Source organism: Bos javanicus, chromosome 11 (assembly GCF_032452875.1).
Source record: "Bos javanicus breed banteng chromosome 11, ARS-OSU_banteng_1.0, whole genome shotgun sequence".
NCBI lineage: Eukaryota > Metazoa > Chordata > Mammalia > Artiodactyla > Bovidae > Bos > Bos javanicus.
In genome coordinates, this window is record NC_083878.1 from 68,585,721 (window position 1) to 68,606,342 (window position 20,622).

At 45.6% G+C, this 20,622-nt stretch overlaps 1 protein-coding gene across 1 annotated transcript in view; it reads left to right on the plus strand.

Moving 5' to 3' along the window:
* The first annotated feature begins 6,306 nt into the window (after positions 1-6,306).
* CAPN14 (calpain 14) overlaps positions 6,307-20,622 on the plus strand; it is a 38,080-nt gene continuing 23,764 nt past the window's right edge. Inside the window, exons 1-7 of the mRNA XM_061432920.1 lie at positions 6,307-6,487; positions 15,803-16,073; positions 17,293-17,362; positions 18,225-18,343; positions 18,458-18,594; positions 19,007-19,181; positions 19,811-19,876. Of these exons, the coding sequence (XP_061288904.1) occupies positions 15,849-16,073; positions 17,293-17,362; positions 18,225-18,343; positions 18,458-18,594; positions 19,007-19,181; positions 19,811-19,876 (792 nt within the window). The 5' untranslated portion in view covers positions 6,307-6,487; positions 15,803-15,848. The remainder of the gene's footprint in view (positions 6,488-15,802; positions 16,074-17,292; positions 17,363-18,224; positions 18,344-18,457; positions 18,595-19,006; positions 19,182-19,810; positions 19,877-20,622) is intronic.

Sequence of the window (20,622 nt, forward strand, 5' to 3'; positions counted from 1 at the left end):
AGAACGACGCAGAGCAGGGCATGTGCCACAGTTTTTATAAGTGTAGGTAAACCAATTGATATACCCAGATGTGGTTTGATGTGGTATGGTTAATAGTAAGGGAACCAATCACTATGTAGCATTATGAATAATTTTAGGAACTGAGATTTTAAAAGTTGTATTTAGAGGACTATTCCCTGCGAGGGCAAAAAATATGAATATAGGACGAGCCAGAAAGAATTAATCTACTACTGTGATATTACCCAGTTGCAAGATTTGGGTTACCGTCTGTATGCCAGTAATCTTAAACATTCCTGTCTCCTGTCTGAGCTTTCCCTGGATATGCTGTAGGCAGCTCACACTCAGGCCCAGGGATTAAGAGTTTCCTAAAGCTCTCTATAACCATTAAATCCAATCATTAAAGAACAATTATAATTATTATTTTAACACAATTTACTTATTATTATGGACTGGCCACTGGACTAAATGTTTTGTATTTATTATGAAATGAATAGAGTTGAATTTTCCCACTTATGTTACAAGGTATATATTATCCCTATTTTGTAGATAAAACTGAGATGTTAAAGCTGAGCCAGTAAGTGGTTGGAGCTGGGTTCAAACCTCAGGTTTCTCTGGCTCTAAGCGCAAGCTCTCTCTAGGACACAGACTCCAAAATCCAAGAAAGGACAGATCAAGGTAAAACACGCCAGGTACTCAGGAGGCTCAGACCTGAGGGTGACTAAGTGACTAATGTTTTCTGAGCTGCTGCCTCATCTCTGAAAGTCCAGACACTCAGTCTTCAGAGATCAGGTTCTTGGATTAAAAGGATATTTGATTTTCTATATTTTGAAAGGCATGTACAAACCCTTCCATGGAACTGTGGTGTCAGGTGTGTGAGTGCTTAGTCATGTCCGACTCTTTGCAACCCCATAGACTGTAGCCCTGAGGCTCTTCTGTTCAGGGAGATTCTCCAGGCAAGAATACTGGAGTAGGTTGTCATGTCCTCCGCCAGAGGATCTTCCCAACCCAAGGATCAAACCCAGGTCTCCCTCATTGTAGGTGGATTCTTTACTGTCTGAGCCAACAGGGAAGCCCTAAGAAGCCCATAGGAGAAAAATATATTTCAATATAAACCTCTGCCAATGTCCTGTTGAAAACCTGAGTCCACATATTCCATAAAAGCCTGCTGTTTTTTTTGATGTAGAGAAAAACCCTTATTTTAAGAAAATACAAGATTGAGGATAGCTAGTAGACACAATTGTTAAGGTGAGGGTTTCCTTTGATTGGTGACCTGGAAGCCTTCAAGCTAGAGACACCACTTTTAGAGGGTCTTGAACGGCAGAACTCTCAAGAATAAGAGCTGCTGTATCGGCAGTTCTATGGAGTCATCACCCTGGGTGGGATGCTACTGGCCCTGGGGCTCTTTCCCCTTTCCTTCTTGGATTTTCTGGGCATTAGGCACTATGTCTTACTCATTTTGTACCCCTGAGATTAGTCATGGTTTATTTACCATCAGAGCTTCTGTCTTGACAGAAACCTTGCCACTACCTCTTGGAAGGAAATATAAAAACCACACTGTTCTCCTTAGCAATTAATTTTCCTTGCAATGAGCATCATAATGGCAGACAAATGTACTGCCAGTAGCTATCGTTGAGGTTACAAGTCAAATGGAAAATAAACAAACCCACACCGATAGATAAGTAGAGGTAAAATTGTGAGACACTCACAGGAAAGTGATGTCAGGAACTAAATAAAGGCAGAGAAGAAGAATGGTAATATGTTCTGTAGTTGTGTATCAATTTGGACAAGTTTAATAATTCCTAACACAATTAAGAATAGAAGCAGAAAACAAGAAATGTACCCTGTGAGGCACTGAAACAAAAAAGTCTAGACAACATTTTTATTTGTCCGGGAATCAGACTAGAAGCTAAAAAAGAAATGAAAAAAACAAATCATAAAGTAGACTTTTTTGTTTGCTTATTTTCTCTGTTTGATCAGTCTTTGTTTGGAAGAATAATTCATAACTTCATAATTATATGATCTGAGGGGGATACCAGGAGGGCCCATCATGTGAAGAAGTTCTCCCACAGGCTTATTGTTAATAGAAGAAGTTCTAGGTTTCAAGGCTTATGTTTTGTCATTGAATCATTGGCATTTGACAATTTAACTGTCATCAATCATGCCTATCTTTTCATAAGTAAGGTTATCAAATTCTTTCCAAAGGTCATGGGGGAAAGCATGTTAAAAAAAAAAAAAAAGAGGTCAGCATGCTAGATTAATGGATGTTTTGTGAACTTGCTAGAGAAATGCCAAAATGCACTTCCTGTCTAACTGAAATGTTATGTACCATATATGATATATATGTCATAAATACATGTGTCCCAGGCATTGCCCAGTATGATCCCACATGCTACACAGACCTGCTCCCCTGGACCAATATTAGGTCAGAGAAGGTAAGGTAGGGAAGACAGTAACCCGAATGGAGGGTGATAGAGGGTTCTCTTGGTTCTGCTCCCGTTTCACCTCCATCCATCCATCATTTAGCAACCAATTCTGCCCCAAGGCTGGGGAAATAACCAGGGCCTAATCTGGGTATTTTATGGGCTCTTGACATCTGGTCAATAATTCTGCTCTTTTCTTATTTGGTTTTCTGATAAGCAATTGCCTTACATCCTAGACCATGACTTCCCTATAGCTCAAATGCTAAAGAATCTGCCTGCAGTACGGGAGACCAGGACTGGATCCCTGGGTCGGGAAGATCCTCTGGAGAAGGGAATGGCAATCCACTCCAGTAAACTTGCCTGGAGAATCCCATGGACAGAGAAGCCTGGCAGCTACAGTCCTTGGGGTCGCAAAGAGTTGGACATGACTGAGCGACTAACTCACACACTAAACCCTCTGCCCTAAGAGACAGAGGTCAGCCACACATCCGTTACTTTTCTAGGAATCCAGCTGTGCCCTGTGGTCAGGTTGCCATGCTGTTTTTGACCCTCTCTGATGCTGCCTGCCTAGAGCTGGATCTCAGGATATTTCTACATCTTTTACCCTCATCCATTCCAGACCATTCTGCCCTGATGCCTGCCCTGCCTCCCCGATCTGAATGACTCCTGGGGCTTCCCCAAGCCCTTCCCAGATACAGCACATCTTAACAATTCAAGTTCACTCAGGTTAGAAATCAATGTCCTTCAAATTCTAATTAAGTCTCTGACAACTTAGGGAAACACCCTCCTGCTGAAAAAGTATCTTGTCTGTTTTTATTTCCAAACTTCCCAGTGAGTTTCTTAAAGAATATTTTCCTATGACATTCTGAATATATTTTCAGTGTGAAGAAATTAATAACTTAGGTCTTAGAATTTACTTTGGAACCTTGGAGATGACTTTTAATTTATGAGCTAGCCCACAAAGCCTCTTTTTATTATCTTGGTTTTTGGAAAAATTTCTAATGCTTAAAACTTATACATGGAACCACCAATTTTTCCTTTTCCTTTCTTCCACTCACAAATCAAACCCCTTCTCGTTTCTTTGTTGGATCCTAGTTTTAAAGACCTGCAACCAACTGAATAGTGATCAAGCAGGAAGAAACATTGGAGAACTTGTCAATTTATCTTATGAAGCTTTGGCGTTGCCATAAACACCAGGACTTTAAATCCCTATCTATAGTGCTGCCAGAAGTAACACTTAGTATAACAGTTCCTGATTTTCTTGTTTTACTCTTAGAACCACAAAAAAGGAATCAATGCAGAGAATGGTTAGATTGCTGTGAATAGGTTCATCAGTAGCATTTTTCTTGAGTCCATATATATGCATTAATATATGATATTTGTTTTTCTCTTTCTGACTTACTTCACTCTGTATAACAGGCTCTAGGTTCAGCTACCTCACTAGAACTAACTCAGATTCATTCCTTTTTATGACTGAGTAATATTCCATTGTAAATACTTACCACAACTTCTTAATCTGTTTATGTGTCAATTGTCATCTAGGTTGCTTCCATGCCCTGGCTATTGTAAATAGTGATGCCTTGAACATGGAGCACATGTGCTTTTTAGAATCATGGTTTTCTCAGGGTACATGCCCAGGAATGGAACTATTGGATCATATGGTAGTTTTAGTCTTAGTTTTTTAAGGAATCTATCTCCATACTGTTCTCCATAGTGGCTGTACAATTTATATTCCCACCAATAGTGCGAGAGGGTTCCCTTTTCTCCACACCCTCTCCAAAATTTATTGTTTGTAGATTTTTTGACAGGGGCCATTTTGACCAGTGTGAGGTGGTACCTCATTGTAATTTTGATTTGCTTTTCTCTAATAATGAACTCTGTATATTTTATAAAACGTGTTTGAATTCATGCCTTGATGGGAGCCTTAAATTGGTGACGAACTGATTTTTCAGAAAAGAAAATTGTATTTTCCTTAACTAAACCAGCAGAATTTTACTCCCTAGTCTTTTGACTCTCCCAAACCATCGCTCCCATGAACCCCACACCACTTTCAGACCAAATATCATGAGGATGGGATGGCTCTGTAAACATGAGTTCTGGCCAAAGTTTCGAAGCTTTGGATTTGACTCAAGAGAAATGGAGATACACTTTCTTTATCAACATGATGGAAAGTTAGTGGAACATGATATCCCTGGGACTTCGTCACCTCTCTGCTGCATACTAGTTATAGTTATCTTGATCAAGTTACTGCTCTGGGCCTCAGTTTCCCCTTTGTAAAAGGAGTATGGTAAAAAGTTGTGAAGATTCAGAGATTCTGCATGCAGTGTGCCTAACATTGTATCTGGGATGTCAGATGTGCCCGTAAATGTTGGTTATTGTTTTAATGTGCTCAGACTGCCATACTAATATACTGTAGACTTGGTAACTTAGACAACAGAAATATGTTTTCTTGTGGTTCTGGAAGATAGAAAACCCAGATGAAGTCTGGCAGGGTCAGCTTCCGATGAGAATGCTCTTCTTGGCTCATAGATGGCTGCTTTCTCAATGCATCCTCAGATGGCCTTTCTTCAGGGCACAAAGAGAGAGAGCGCATGTGAGTGAGTGAGTGTGGGCCCTCTCATGTCTCTTCTTATAGGGACACTAATCCTATCAAATTAGGGCCACATCACAACAGACTCATTTCTTTCCTTATTCCAAATACTCCAGTATTCTAACCTGGAGAATCCCATGGACAGAGGAGCCTGTAGGGCTACAGTCCATAGGATTGCAAAGAGTCAGACATGACTGAAGTGACTTCACATGCATGCATGTGGGGTTATAAGGTTTCCATATATGAATTTTGAGGAATATACAAATATCGAGCCCATAACAGCTAATATCATCAGTATTCTTTTCTTTATCAGTATTACTGAAATGGGGCTTCCCTGGTGGCTCAGTGGTAAAGAACCCACTTGCCAGTGCAGAAGATATGAGTTCAATCCCTGAATCAGGAAGACTGCAACCCACTCCAGTATTCATGCCTGGGAAATCCCATGGACAGAAGGAACCTGGCAGACTCCAGTCCATGGGGTTATGAAAGAGTTAGACACAACTGAGTGGCTAAAAACAACAACAAACATTACTAAAGTGAGTGCGGTGGTAGTTGTACAGAAAGAGCAAGGTGTGAGAGATTAGAGTCAGGGCAAAAGGCCATTGCAGAGAAGCAGGTAGGAAGGGAGAGGAGGGAGGAGTTCTAGAGGTAAGGGGCTCTTTAATTCCATTGACATGTATTGAGTACCCACTGGGTGCCAGCCATTGCTCTGGGGCCTAGCGACCCAAGATGTACAAGCATGGAGTCAGACGAGCTAGAACTGACTTAAACACTATGATGAAAATCTGTGCAAGTCATGGTGGGAACCCAGGAGATGTCTTCATAAAGGAGCAGCCACATGAGTGACAGGAATTGTTTGGAGGAATAGCCCCTATGAAATGGAAGGAAACAGTCAGTAGGGGTCACTGTTTCTAGCTTTGAGTAATCAAAACCACGAAGAAACAAATTGGCGGACTAGTGGGACTTGGGAGTAGATTTGGGAAGGGAAGGGGGCTCTTTCAATAGCAAAAAGGAGTCACAAAGTTCCTCCTCAGCGGGAAATATCCCTGGTTGCGGCATCAAACTCTGAAGACCGAAAAAGAAAATAAGAATTGTGTTATTTCCTGCAATGAAATAATGCTCTAAGCCATATCGTCACATACCTTCCCGAGACTGGCAGTGAGAAGATGACTAACCCTTCTCAAGGCCTTACTGGAACACGTTCTGTTCCTACGTTAGCTCAAGAAAATGATTGAATTTGTATGATAACATCACAAAGCCTGGGGCATTCCCCGCCCTTTCAGAGAAGTTGGGGAGGAGGGGGAAGGAGCAGGGTGGGGAGGAGCCAAGGCTCCGGGAGGTGGGAACTCAGACTCAGCCCAACACCTGTGCCTAGAAAGGACCGGTTATATAAGGAGCTATCTCTGGCAGCTGGGTTCTATCTGCATTGGGATTAGAGCCTGTCCAGTTGCTTTAAGAAACAAGATCTCCTGTGCAGGTAAATTTCTGTGGCTTCAAAGGTGGGTCCACTTTATCCTAGAGCCCCTCAGGTCCTCTGTGAGGTCTGGATTCAGAAAAGGAGAGGTAGTGGCTTTTCCTGATATGAACTTTGCAGGTCAGAGTGTCTATATAGGCAGAGCCCTGGCATCTGGAGATCTGAATTGTGTTCTCAGCTTTGCGTCTGCTCACCCGTGTAACCAAGAACAGTAGACTTAAGCCCTTTGGGCTCCGTCTCCTCATTCAGATCAGGGGGTCTTTGGACCTGGGTGATTCCTGGGATCCCTCCAGCTGATTTCCATCCACGGTGATTTGGTAGAGTTGGCAGTGCTGCGAATTGCTGTCATTTCCCAGGGCTGAGGCCCTTCCAGGGATCTTCTGAGCCTGCTCGATTTGAGGAGGGGGCTGGAAGGGGCTTGGGGCCTTGTGGGGTCCGATGTTCTGGGAGGCAGGCTGCTCTCTGAGTGCTAATAGGAAGCGAGGTTGGCTTGATATCCTCTGTGAAATCAGATGTGAAGAAACACTGATGATGCTCACCTTCTGTGAGAGTGAAATGGTCCCTCACGTGATAGGTGTCAGTGTGGTGCTAAAGGGTGGCCTTGGCTTAGACGAGAAATCTAGAAATCACAATGCTGATGCATTTTGCTGGCTTCTAGGCATTGGAGGCTGGTGGTGGCTGTGGAGGGAGGTGGTTAGCTCTCAGCTCAGCGTGTAAGTCTGTCCCGTGAAGGCAGAGGGAGATACTGCGAGACACAGACTGAATACTGGTTAAACATTTTTGTTCCAGACATGCCAGATCCAATCTATAGGAGCTCAGGCCTAGAACTGTGATTCTAACTTTGAGCTAGTGAAGTGGACCTAAGTGTCTCAGTCTGGGGTGATCTCCTGGACCTGACAGGGTGGGAGGGTATCTCTAACTTTGGAGAGTGAGGATTCTTGGGTGGGCTGGGTACTGACCATTACTCAGAGTGAGCATCACAGGGAAGAGAAGACAGCCCTCTCTCTGGGCCTGTGATGTAGTTGAGAGCGGAAATTCTGATTCATTCTGCACCCCTGCCATTGAGGGCCCATGGAGAGGAGTCTAATATAAAGACTTGGTTAACAAGTTGAATCTATTGCTTTTTAATTTCCACTGTAAATCTCTCTACTGACCATCGCAACAATCAGTAGGAAGGAATAGAATTGATATAACTATTAGCTGCACAACTGTTTTGGGGACAAATCTCTCCACCTCGAGGGTAACCCCTAAGTTGATTTCCAATACATAGACTGGTTTTGCCTTTTTTGGGAAGTTATGTAAATGGAATCATAGAGTTTCCGTGTCTGGATGTTTTCGCTCTGTACTGAGTTTGTAACTTTCATCTGTAGGGTTGGGTGTAGTTCATGGCTGTTCACTCTCATGCTCTGTAGCATTCTATTGTGTGAATGTTCTGCAGTATTATTTATCCAGGTTCATGGCCTTGTGGGGAGTTCTCAGTTCAGGACTATTTTGAATAATGCTGTTATGAATTTCCTTGTACATGTTTCGTGGTATACAAGTCCAAGTGTTTCTATTAGGTAATACCCAGGGATTGCTGTGTCAGAGGATGTATACATGTTTACTTTTAGTACTGACTGCCAGATAGTTTTCCCAAAAAGATTTTTTTCCCAAAGGATTGTTATTTTAAATTTATTTTTATTTGTTTATTTTTGGCTATACCATGCAGCATGTGGGATCTTAGTTCCCTAACCAGGGATTAAACCCGTGTCCCCTGCAATGGCAGTGCAGATTCTTAGCCACTGGACAGCCAGGGGAGTCCCCCCAAAGATGTTTTTGATTGGCTTCCTTTTTCCAAAGTGTTGCCTGGGTGTCTAACTGCATAGCTCGGTTTTCTGGAGTAGTGCTCATCATAGCCTGAGATGGGAGGCCATCCATTTCTCGAGTCCAGGACCAAGGTTTTTTGGGGCAGGAAGTGCTGTTACCCAGCATCATCTCCCCTCCCAGGTCATAACAGATTCAGGGTTGTTCTTTCATGGCTGCTCCTTTTACAACAGTCTTCTTCTCATACAGTCACACGAGCTCAGAGGTCCTGAGAATACCTTTCCTGAGGTGTAAAAAAATCTGTGCATCTGTCAGTTAACTCAGCTGTGAGGAGAAGCAAAAATGTGCCAGAGGGCCAGAGAAGGCTTTTGTGGATGAGGGGAAATGAGCTGAGCTTTGAAGAATGGATGCAATTTGAACCAAAGAGGGCAAGACACATCTTGTGTTTGTGTGCGACTGAAAGGTGTGTTGGGATAGAGCAGAGGGTGTGTGCTGTGGGTTGTTTACCCAGAAAGAGGTCCAAACCCCGAGAGCCTGACCATGTGGGTTTGAGGCCACCCTCTGTATGGAGGAGGGGAAGGAAATCTATTTTTATTTAATCAAATAATGCAGTTCAAAGCCTGTGAGTCTCTTCAGATGCAAATACTTCTGAAAATAAAAAGGAACTCATTTACATCTGTTTTAAAACTCCTTCCTATTGAGATGTGTTTTGAAATGTCCAGAGGGAGAAAGATCAAAAAGGTTGGTTCTTCAAAAGTGTGGGAGATGGTGGAGAAATCAGAGTAGGGAATGGCTCTAAGACCAGGGTGCTGCTGTTTCCTGGGGTGGGAACTCTAAGAGCAGAAGCAGGCGAGAGGGCAAGAGTGTGACCCCACTGAGGTTCCAGTCTAAGAGCCTGTAAGGAAGTGAAAAAAAGAAGATGTGTGAAAAAGATGCCCCAGGGCTCACCCTAGTGAGTCTGGGCAGCTAGAGCCGTTGGAACTGCTGCTCAGGACACCAAGTTTCTTCTAGCCTGATGTTCAGTTCAGCTGCAAAGAGTTACTAATATCAGGGTCTGCCTTCTGCAGGGGCCAAGTGAAGGTTCTTAAGCCCATGGAAAGTTACATGGCAACTTAGGGTGTACACTCCCGTTCTGGGGGTGTCTACACTTCTACAAAGATCTGTGGCAGTGTAGTGTCTCACGGAGTCAGATGGAAGATGAGGCAGCTGAGAGTGGGCAGGGAACTCCATCAGCCAAGTTCTTACATCTTCACATAGGCATGTAATCACCCCAGCATTACCAGTGAAGGCAGGGAGCTTCCGGCCTTTTCTCCCCACCAACCCCAAACCCAGAATCCTCTCCAGGTGCCTGGTTGCTATGGAGACTCCTTTGCTTTTTGAAGCTGCCCTTAATTTTACTTTGTGCCTCAGGGCATTTTGCTTTAGATCCCGCATACCACCCCCTACAGCCAACCTGGATGAGAAGAGGTGTTGTTAGGGAGGCCACTGAAACCAAGTCTCAGCCTAAACCAGTCCCAGGGATGTGATCAGAAAAACAGAAGAGCAGTCACATGGTTGATATCTCACAAAAAGTTTTTCCGTCCTTTTCTCCTTCAGCTTCATACTAGGAGGGGTGGGGAGGGCAGGTTTTATGATTCCTTACATTTTACAAATGAAACATCGATTCATTCAGTCAGTCAGCTGGTCAGCAAACACATATCAACCATTTCTTTATTCATGACTGGGCTCTGCGAATCCAGGAAACAAATCTTATTCTTGCCTTCAAAATAGTTCATAGTTGGACTGTGTTCTTTATTGTTTCCTGAAAGACAAAGTCTTGGGATTTTCTGTTAAAAATGCAATCTAAATGCAGACAGGTGTCTAAATGGTAAAAACTTTCAAGATCCTTTCCAACCATTAATTTTGTAAAATCATTTCCCCTTTCATGAACCGGTCATGATCTGTTCATAGAGATATGGGTTTTCCTATTCGTCATCAGTACCCACAAAGCCACAAAGCCACCTGAAATCTGCTCAGGAATGCCTGATGTCATCACCTGTAAAAAATGTATTAGAGACCAGACTTTAGCAGAGAGAAATGGCCATATCTTTAAGTCTTTTTGAGGCACAAATGTAACTCAAAATGTTAAGAGTCTGTTAAAAAAAAAAAACCAACAATGAATCAATTAGAGATAAAATTCTGTTGCATTAAGATAATTTCTCAGTGATGAATTCAATTAACCACATTTTATTCTGTGAATTCCTCCTTGGAGCTTATCCCTGTTCCTAGCGCCATGTAGCAACAATCCATCTGGGTTAGATAGTGCTTTAAAGCAGACTTCCCTGTAAAAGGCTGTGGTGGTTTAGTCACTAAGTTGTGTCTGACTCTTGTGACCCCATGGACTGTAGCCTGGCAGGCTCCTCTGTCCATGGAATTCTCCAGGCAAGAATACTGGAGTGGGTTGTCATTTCCTTCTCCAGGGGATCTTCCTGACCCAGGAATCAAACCCGGGTCTCCTGCATTGCAGGTAGATTATTTACCGACTGAGCTACGAGGCAAAGGGCTAGGCCTTTTACTTGCTGGTCATATGATCTCTGTTCCAACTATTCAACTGTGCTGTTGTATGTTGCAAAAGCAGCCATGAATACATAAATGGGTAAGCATGGCTGTGTTTCAATAAAACTTTGTTTACAAAAGCCAATGGTGGGCCACATTTGACCCATGGATCACAGAATGCCATCCCCTGCTTTAGAGTTTTTTCAAGTCACTTTACATCGTTGTCTCTTTGAGTCCTGAGAGTGGGCACAGGATATGTCATCTCCATTTTACAAGTAAGCCAGACAGCTGGGAGATGGTAAAGTGTCTGCCCATGGCCACACGGTAAGAGGTAGCAAAGCCAGCCACCTCTGGGTTTTCTAATTCCAAATCTGGCACACCATGAACACTGTACAATGACTGTTACACAAAAGAAAGATAGCTTTGCCCAAGATAAATCAGCCAGGGCTGATTCTTAGTCTTGTTCTTTTGTTCCAACTGTCAAGAGAATGGAATTGATCATTTTTTCAATCCAATGCTTTTTATCATGTAGACAGAGCCATTGTGCAAGGAGCTTAGGTTTCTATTCCAGTTTTACTCAGATAACTCAGTGGGCTGTGGCGAGATGCCAGAGCTCTCCGGCAATCAGTCATCCCGTAGGAGGATTCTACAGGTCCATAGTACCTGTGAGCAGGGATGTACTTATTTCATTTCCTTTTCAGAGCCCTGACTCTACCCTTACTGGTGGGTCAACAACCACATGTATGTATGTGACCTGGTGCTGTGCCTGCACACAGTAGGTCCTCAGTAAACATCTGAATGAACATCAGGGCAGGGACCCGAGGCATGGAAGAGACCAGAGTCTTACCTGGTACTGCTGCTCCAGTTACTGTTGTAAGGCCTCTTTGGGATCATGGGCACCAGGGATCCTCCTCCCCATTATAAAGCTCTCTTTTACCCCCAACATCTACAGAGAAGGCAGGTATAGCCAATAAGGCAAGGTGAGGATTGATGTTCTGACTATTGACTTGCTGAGTTCAAATGGATCCTGACCTGAAGAATGTGACAGAGAGGTTCAACTCTCTCTGGGGAGCCAAGGAAGTGCTCAGGCCAGACAGCATGTCTTTAGGCTTTGCTGGCTAATACCTGTGCCCTGGTTAGCAAGCCTCTGTTCATTTTCATGATCTTGTTTTACTGGCCTGCTCCAACACTGCTCACTCACAATGGTCGAAGTGCATTTCCAAATATGACTGAGACCCATTTATCCCTTTGTGGAGAGCTGTGGCAATCTGGGAATAAGCCAATTTCTTGAACAGCTTGTTATACATGGAAGACACACAAGAATTTCCAACAAGCCGCATGTGGGTCTAGACTCTCCTGAAGGTGACTTAGGAATACTTCTTTAAAGATATATATATATATATATATATATATATATATATATATATATATAAAGATATATATATATATATATATTGCCTTATCCTGAAATTTAGAGCAGGGTTATCTTGTGAAGGGCATGTTGTTCTCTGAGCCCTGCAAGACACCGAAGCTTGTGTTGAGATGCAATGTTTTCAGGCCCAGAGAGGAAACTGAGTGTGAGTCAGCACTTGGTGAGGAGGTCATGACCCTGGGCTGGGTTCTGAAGCCAAGGGACCCACTACCATTTGTCATGTCACAATCAGTGAAGAATGGCTGTTCGTCCATGAAGGACAAAAAAGTAAGAACTTGCTTTTAGGTGCCTGATATTTACAAATGTAAATGGTGGAAGAAACTTGTTGGGAAGGAAGTGGGCTGGAGGAAGCTTTGCCTGATAGTCCATACCAGGAAGGAAAAAGCGCGAGGAAACACAAGACCAGACTAACTGCTTTTGGATCCCTCTAACCCAGGTTCAGGAGAGGATTGAGTCTTCCCCCAGGAGGTGTGCCAGAAACTGTGACAAATAAGAATTTTCAGGAATCAGAGTGTCCTAACCTCAGAGGGAGGTGAGGGTGTGAGGCTAACAGAATTGCACCAGCTTTAACCCCTCGGGGGATAAAAGACTGGTATCAGGCAGGAGAGATTTCAGTGCATGAATCACTCAGTGCAGAGCCCACAGTGGGGTCTAAGGACAAGGCCATTCTGCAAACAGGTCACTATCAACGCATGACGAGCTAAGTGTAAAACAAAGGTCAGTGTTTAGAAACTTTCATAGCAATTGACCAAAAAAACATTATTTCTGTTGAATCTGAATTTTCTTTTTAAAAGGAGGGCTTGCATTTTGTATTATTCTTTAAAACTTTCTGTTTCTATTTATTTTGATTAGATTTCTGTGACAAATTGGAAATAAAAGAATACAGGTCTTTCATGAATGATAATTTGAGAAGCACCAAGTAGAGGGCAGTAGGGATTCCTCTACAGTAGGGGGTCAGAAGGTAGTCAGGATGAGGGAAGCTCAGTCATGGTTAGACATTCAGAGAAGGCTTCCTGGAGGAGGGATCAAGTTGGATTTTGGAGGATGGGTAAGATCTTGACAAATGAAGAGGGCCCTCGGGTCGCTTCTATAGCTGTGGGGGAATGCTCAAACTTCATTTGACTGTGTGTATGTGGCTTTTAGTGCAAATATATTCTGTCCCAAGGGCTGTACTTCACACAAATATGAGTTTCTGGTATCGAGGGCTGAGCACTGTAATGGGAATCAGAGTCCTGGGTCCTGAGTTCTGGGTTGGGCTTTGATTCAATTTCCTCTTGCAACTGGAAAGGTCATTTAACCCCCCACTAGACTGAGAAGTCAATGGCACCCCACTCCAGTACTCTTGCCTGGAAAATCCCATGGGTGGAGGAGCCTGGTAGGCTGCAGTCCATGGGGTCGCTAAGAGTCAGACACGACTGAGCAACTTCACTTTCACTTTTCACTTTTCACTTTAATGCATTGGAGAAGGAAATGGCAACCCACTCCAGTGTTCTTGCCTGGAGAATCCCAGGGACGAGGGAGCCTGATAGGCTGCCATCTATGGGGTTGCACAGAGTCGGACATGACTGAAGCAACTTAGCAGCAGCAGCAGACTGTCAGAGCCATGAAGATGGGGACCATCTCTGGAGAACGGTGCCTGGCTCAAGACTGGCAGATACAAGTTTCCAACAAAATTTTTGATGAGTAAATGGGTGAACAGATTTCAGTTTTAACACCTGAAAAATGAGGCAGACTAGAAAAGGCTGGTGATTTTCAAACCATACAATGAGAAACTTTGCAAATATGTACTGGGGTCTAAGCTGCAACTTCAAGTCTCCACACTTGAGTTTCTGTGGGGTTTCTTTCATATGAAGAAAGAACCCCACTGCTAAAGTAATTTTGGGAAATACTAGACAACATGTTTTTCAAGGCACAATATTCTGGTTTTGACATTTTCTTTTTCTAAGTGGATAAGAATGCAAATAATAGAGGCCATGAAATCACTCACTTAACCAATCACAACTGCACAAAAATAGATGCAGGAGATCCAAGGATATGCTAGAATATTTAGATTGGTAGGGCCTATGGCTTGCAGAGCTTTTAATATGAAACTCATGGATTGGCTTCAAAGGAGGGACCCACTGACCCCCTAAAAAATACATGTAAAATTTAATATGCAATCGAGTACTAGTTGAGAATGCTATGGTTGAAGCATAGCATTCAACCAAATGCATGAAGCAGGCATCTGGACAGTGGCTGACATAAAGAACCTTACAGAGTCTGGATACTACCATGGCTTAAGTAAGCCAACGTTTTATCCTTCTCATGTAAGAAGACATCTACAGGAAAACCACCCAAAGCTGGTGCTTTGTTCAAAACAGTCACTGAGATCCAGACCCCTTCTAGCGTGCAGCTGTTCCCTAATGATTTCAAGACAGCTGCTGCATCTCTAGGCCTCACATCCACTTTCCAGGAAAGGGAGCGGGAGGAAATAAAAAATAGTGCCCATTGAGGCTTTAAAAAAATATTTATTTATTTTTGGCCGCATTGGGTCTTAGTTGCAGCATGTGGAATCTTTCATTGTGGTGCATGGGCTCCTCATTACCCATGGGCTCCAGAGAGCCTGGGCTCAGCAGCTGTAGTGCGTGAGCTCAATAGCATATGGGATCCTAGTTCCAAGACCAGGAATCAAACCCTGTATTGGAAGGCAGACTCTTAACCACTGGACCACCAGGGAAGTCCCGAGACTATCTTTTTTTATCAGTGAAGTTACAGCTTTTCCAAAAGCTCCACCTAATAGACACTCACTGCCACCCTGTGAACCAGGTGCTCTGGTGGCCATCTTATCCGTCAAGAAGCCCAGGGAAATCAAGTTTTGCAGCTGGACAGCCAAACTGGAATTCTACCAATAAGAAAAAAGAGCGAAAGGCTAGGTTCAGGCAACTCTTGGCCTTTGCCACTACACATGTGTGACTTTTTTTTCACATTGCCAAAAATATCTTCAAGGAAGTAGTTTTGAAGAGAGTATCAAGAGAGGAAAGCAAGAGACATGGTTTTTCAGGGAAGATGGAGGAGGACACGGGAGCAGGCAGAGGGCTGAGTGAGAGCGCTCTGACTCCCTGGAGGGGCAGAGAAGGGGCAGCCACTGCCGCCTCCAGGTGTAGCACATGGACCCCAAGTCCATGAACAGAGCTTTCACTCCTGTTCCTCTCCTCCCCGTGTCCCCACTAAGCGGGAGTATCCCTGTGACGCTGGCACAGTCAGGGGCCCAGGACTCAGCCCTGAGACTGGGGAGACCCTCCTTTCCGACAGGACTCCCTGTGGGAGCCTGGACCTCCCGCCAGGAGCCCCCACACTTAAACAAGCAGTGCTCCAGGTCCCCCACTACCTGGGATGAGGATAAACCAGGCGCTTCAGTCCTGTTCTCATAGCCTGCACTCCCCCCACCCCCACCCCCAACTCACCTGCACCACCAGCACATTCCCTCCACCTTCCTCTTCCTCCCAGGAGGCCTGGCAAAACCTCAACAGAATGTGAGGACACTGGGCACCCTCTGCTCTCTGTTTCAGGTGCGGAGACCGTCCAGAGGGCCCCAGGGTCTGTGTGGTCCCGGCCATGGCCATGTGTTTTCCTATCTGCAGATACTGGAAGCTGGGGTGTAAGGACTCAATGGGCGACTTTTCGCAGCTCCCCAGACAGGACTACGAGACCCTGAAGGAAAGGTGCCTGAGGGACGGCTGTCTCTTTGAGGACAAGAGCTTCCCAGCCTCCCTGAGCTCCATTGGCAGCGGGCCCCTGCTGCGGAAGCTGCCGAGCCGCCTGCAGTGGAGGCGGCCTCCGGTAAGGGGCCTCGGGACCCCACGCGCGCAGTGTGCGCCCAGACCGTCTTCCCAGGGCTCAGGGCTTACTCAGTGTCGTTGATCCCCATGTGAAGGGCTCCAGAGAAGTCCCCACATTCCCATTTTCCAGAGAAAATCCAGGGTGATCCTGAAAGGGGTCTAAGCACTCCCTTACCCCCTGCCCTGAAGTACACGGAACAGTCGTGTACTTCACCAGAAGTGTACCAGAAATATATCTCAATGTACTGCTTGGGTCCATCTGACTGACCAATACCATCTGTCAGAGAGGAAGTTTAATACTCCCCTCCCCAAATCTGGCTGATGAAACACCTAGGTGAAGAAGCTACTAATCACTTTACAAAAGTCTTCTCTTTGTGAAATGCATCAACAGTTCCTTTAAAAGGCAACTTCTTAATGTGTTGAAAGGCAACCAGCTCCCCCAAAATTGGTTAACAAGTTGAAGATGGCTGGTGAAAGGAACGAAGTTACTCTGGGCTCCAAATCCTCCCCTTTTCTGTCCCCTATCAGCCAACCCCATCAAAGCCTACAACCCCAGACTTACCAAGTCCCTCTGTGTGTAAATTCCCCAGTAAACCTCCTACACTAGATGATAGCAAAAACTCTCCTTCTCCTAGAGAATCTAGGGAATTGCTGAGGTAGCGAGTCTGTTATGTACCTGACTTTGTGATGTGGTGCCCAGGTCTCCCGTTTGCTGGGAGACCTTGTGGAAGGGTGCCCAGGAAAAGACAGAGGGATTTAGGGTGTGCCGTGGAGCAGAGACCATCCCCCACTCTCCCCTTGACCCCACCCCTGCCTCCATCTCAGCATGGAAGCCAAAGAGACAGGTTAGACTGGGGGTTGGGGGTGGGAAGGAAGAGTAGCAAGGAGAATAATGGGAATGAGAAGATCTCTAGGAAAAATGAGAACACCCCAGAAAACAGATGCTTCCATTTGTCACAGGTACTCCAAGAAAAGGCCTTCTAGGGACAAGTGCTACTTCTCACTATCTACCCCGGGTTCTCTAGCACTCTGACTTAACACAAGCAGCAAGAAGGAATGAGAAATACAGTGGGGAGAATCCTGAAATAGCCCTGATTTCACACATGTTCTGTATCTGTGTGCCCAGAAGTCTAGTTCGGGGACATGGGAAACTATGGTCACTGTAGCTCCAGGGGCTTCTTTGTTCTCCATCAGAAGGATATTTCTGTCTGTTCCTGCAGGAGCTGCACAGCAACCCCCTTTTCTACTCTGCCAAGGCCAAACGGCTGGATCTGTGCCAGGGATTGGTAGGTAAGTCTGCACAGCCCCGAGACACACCTGGTACCTGCCAGCCCAGCCCAGCCAAGGCAGAGTGGGGTGGGGAGGAGGGGGTTTGAGAGATCCCAAGAGAGGAAATGGCCACCCTGAGCTCCATCTTGACATGCTGTCATTTTCTGGGAGAATGATCACAACCGGTCGGTTCTCTGAGGATGCATGGGAACCCCACACCTTGCCTAACGATCCTCCTCCCTAACCAGTCTCCAGGTCTGGGTTTCATCTTGGGAAAATGGACTCACTCTACCATAGTTCCTGTAATGAGTCCTTCTTGGCACACCAGTCACTAGATGCTTTAGGAGCCGAGCAGACCTATCTTCAACCCAACTTCCTTTTTAGAGGAAGAGGAAAAACCCTTGGCCATGAGGGAAAACACATGTGTAGTCATACCCATTTCACAGACAGAGAAATGGAGTCCAGAAGGGTTGAACTTTTCTCAGAAGTGCATAAATCAGTTACAGAAGCAGGATTTAGAAAGGTTTGGTTGGGTTTGGGTCCCAGTTCCTGATGTTGGGGCATATGGGAAACTAAAAACTAGTCTGGGAATATGGTTCAGTTCTTGGTGTCAAGTCTGATTTCCAGACAATGTTCCCTACCCCTTGCTCTGCTCACTCACCATCTTTCTCTCTGATACAGAATTCCCTTCTCTTAAATTAGGCCACAAGTCCAGAGAGGATAGGAACTGGGACCAGGCATTTCTTGCCTGCAGTTAGTCCTCTAGATGCACGTGGACACTGGTAGTTTGCGCAGGCCTGTACAGCACATCCACGCAGACACTTGTGGTCTTCGCATATATGTCCAGCAGATTCATGTGGATTCCATGTGCTCTCTGGCTTAGGTGACTGCTGGTTCTTGGCGGCTTTGCAAGCTCTGAGTTTGCACCAGGACATCCTGAGTCGCGTTGTTCCCCTAAATCAGAGTTTCACGAAGAAGTATGCTGGCATCTTCCAGTTCTGGGTGAGTGTCCTCTGGGTGCCCCAGCCTGGGGGAGGCCATAGGAAAGAAGGTTCTGGAAGAGTCATATCTCTGCTCCCTGGGCTAACCATCCTCCATGGCCTTCTGTCCTTCCAGTTCTGGCACTTTGGAAAGTGGGTTCCGATTGTGGTAGATGACCGACTACCTGTGAATGAAGCTGGCCAGCTGGTCTTTGTCTCTTCTACCTACAAGAACTTGTTCTGGGGAGCTCTTCTGGAAAAGGCCTATGCTAAGTAAGATAACCGCACAAACCTTTCACCTTTCCTTCCTGGCCCTTCCCTCCTCCTCTGTCTCTGTCTCTCTCTCATCAACATTGAAGGAGGGCAAGAGGAGGCAGGGGAAGTTTATCAAGTGAGATACTGAGGCCTAGCTCAGCAAATACAGAAGTGACACATCCAGGGTCTCTTATGTAAGGGTCACCCCACTGGAACAACCTTTCTGGAGTCTTACCTTTCCCTGATGGATGGACTTGTGCAGTAGGAATAGAAACTGAGTATATATTTCTTTTTTGCACCTGGGATGGGAGGAAGGGATAGCAGACACATGCCCTGGGAATAACCAAGCAGGGGGTTCTTTGGACTTGTTTGGACTGTTCTGCGTACAGTAGAAACACTCTTCTCTCACATCTGTTCCTTTCCTGGGCAGGCTCTCTGGCTCCTATGAAGACTTGCAGCGTGGACAGGTGTCTGAAGCCCTTGTGGACTTCACTGGAGGGGTGACAATGACCATCAAGCTGTCAGAAGCCCCTGACAGCCTCTGGGATGTCCTAACCCGAGCCATGTACAGCAGAACCCTGATTGGCTGCCAGACCCACTGTGGGGTGAGACTGGGCTATGCCCTGGCAGGACAGCGTCCTCCCCACTCCCCTTCCCTTCACCCACCAGCTGCTGCTCTTGCCTCAGTGTATGCCCCGGACTCCCCCAACTCCCTCACCCAGAGTCCTGATATTCAAACTAAATGAGCAGAGCTGAGTCCCCGGGGCAGGCAAGAACCCCGTAGAATACAGATGGTGTGCAGAGAAGGGAGCTAACATTTCTTGAGTGTCAACTACATGCAAGGCAGTTTACCGGCTCTGCTAGCTATCACTGTCTGATTTCATAACAAACAAGAACCCGGAAACTGTAGTAGGAAGTCCTCAGTTTAGTCCTGCCTCCACTAATGACCATCATGTCGCCTCACATGACTTAGCAGCTCTGAGTTGAGTTGCCCTCTGGAAAGCAGGGTGCCAATCACTGAAGAATGGCACCCTGACTTCTTCAAAGGCTCAAATGAGACTGTGGGTGCTGAAGAGCTTTGAAAACTGTAGGGAAAGACCACATAGGTCTCTCCCAACCCTTCCCATAAACCCTTGCTCCAGCCAGCAGGTCCCTCTGACTTCCAGGTTGGCTGTATCCCACAGCCAACAGGAGTTCTGACAGGAGTACTGACAGGAGTTCTCTATCTCTGCAGAAGGAGCGGGTGCTGGAGAATGGGTTGGTGGACGGCCATGCCTATACACTCACAGGCCTCAGGAAGGTGAGTGGAACCTGGCCCCTCTGTCTCTCTTCCGCCTCTCCCTTCTCTCCAGGGCTTCTTCCCAATGCCTTACCTCATCTTGGTGAATGTTACTATCTATGCCCAGTCTAGGGGTCAGTTCTCTGGTGGGCCTGCCAAAGCAGGCGGTGGGCTCCCCAGACCTCTGTGCCACTTTTCCCGGATGAAATGGTAGGTTCAGGCTTTGCCGCCTCCAAGTATCATCCCAGCCTCTCTTGCCATGGGGCAGCCCTGGCCAATCGGCCATCTAGCCCCGATGGCTCAGCGGGTAAAAGAATCTGCCTGCAATGCAGAAGACACAGGAGCTGTGGGTTCAATCCCTGGGTTGGGAAGATCCCCTGGAGAAGGAAATGGCAACCCACTCCAGTACTCTTGTCTGGAAAATCCCATGGACTGTAGCCCATGAGGCTCCTCTGTCCATGGGACTGCAAAGAGTTGGACATGAGTGAGTGACCAAGCATACACACAGCCCTCTTGTGTCTCGTAACCATTTCTTGAGCTTTGCTTTGCCCTGGGCTGCTAAATGATAACTTTTCTATCTGGGGTTTCCCTTCAAATTCCTGCTTCTTTCCCACATGCTCCTTTTCAACAGTCTTCCAGTTTCCTTCCATCGCTCTTTACCTTTTGAGCTTTATTAAACATTGAGAGGAAGATGAACCAGACAGGGACCCTATCTACAAAGAGCTTACCATCAAGTATGGAGACAAATCATATTTGAAATCTATAGG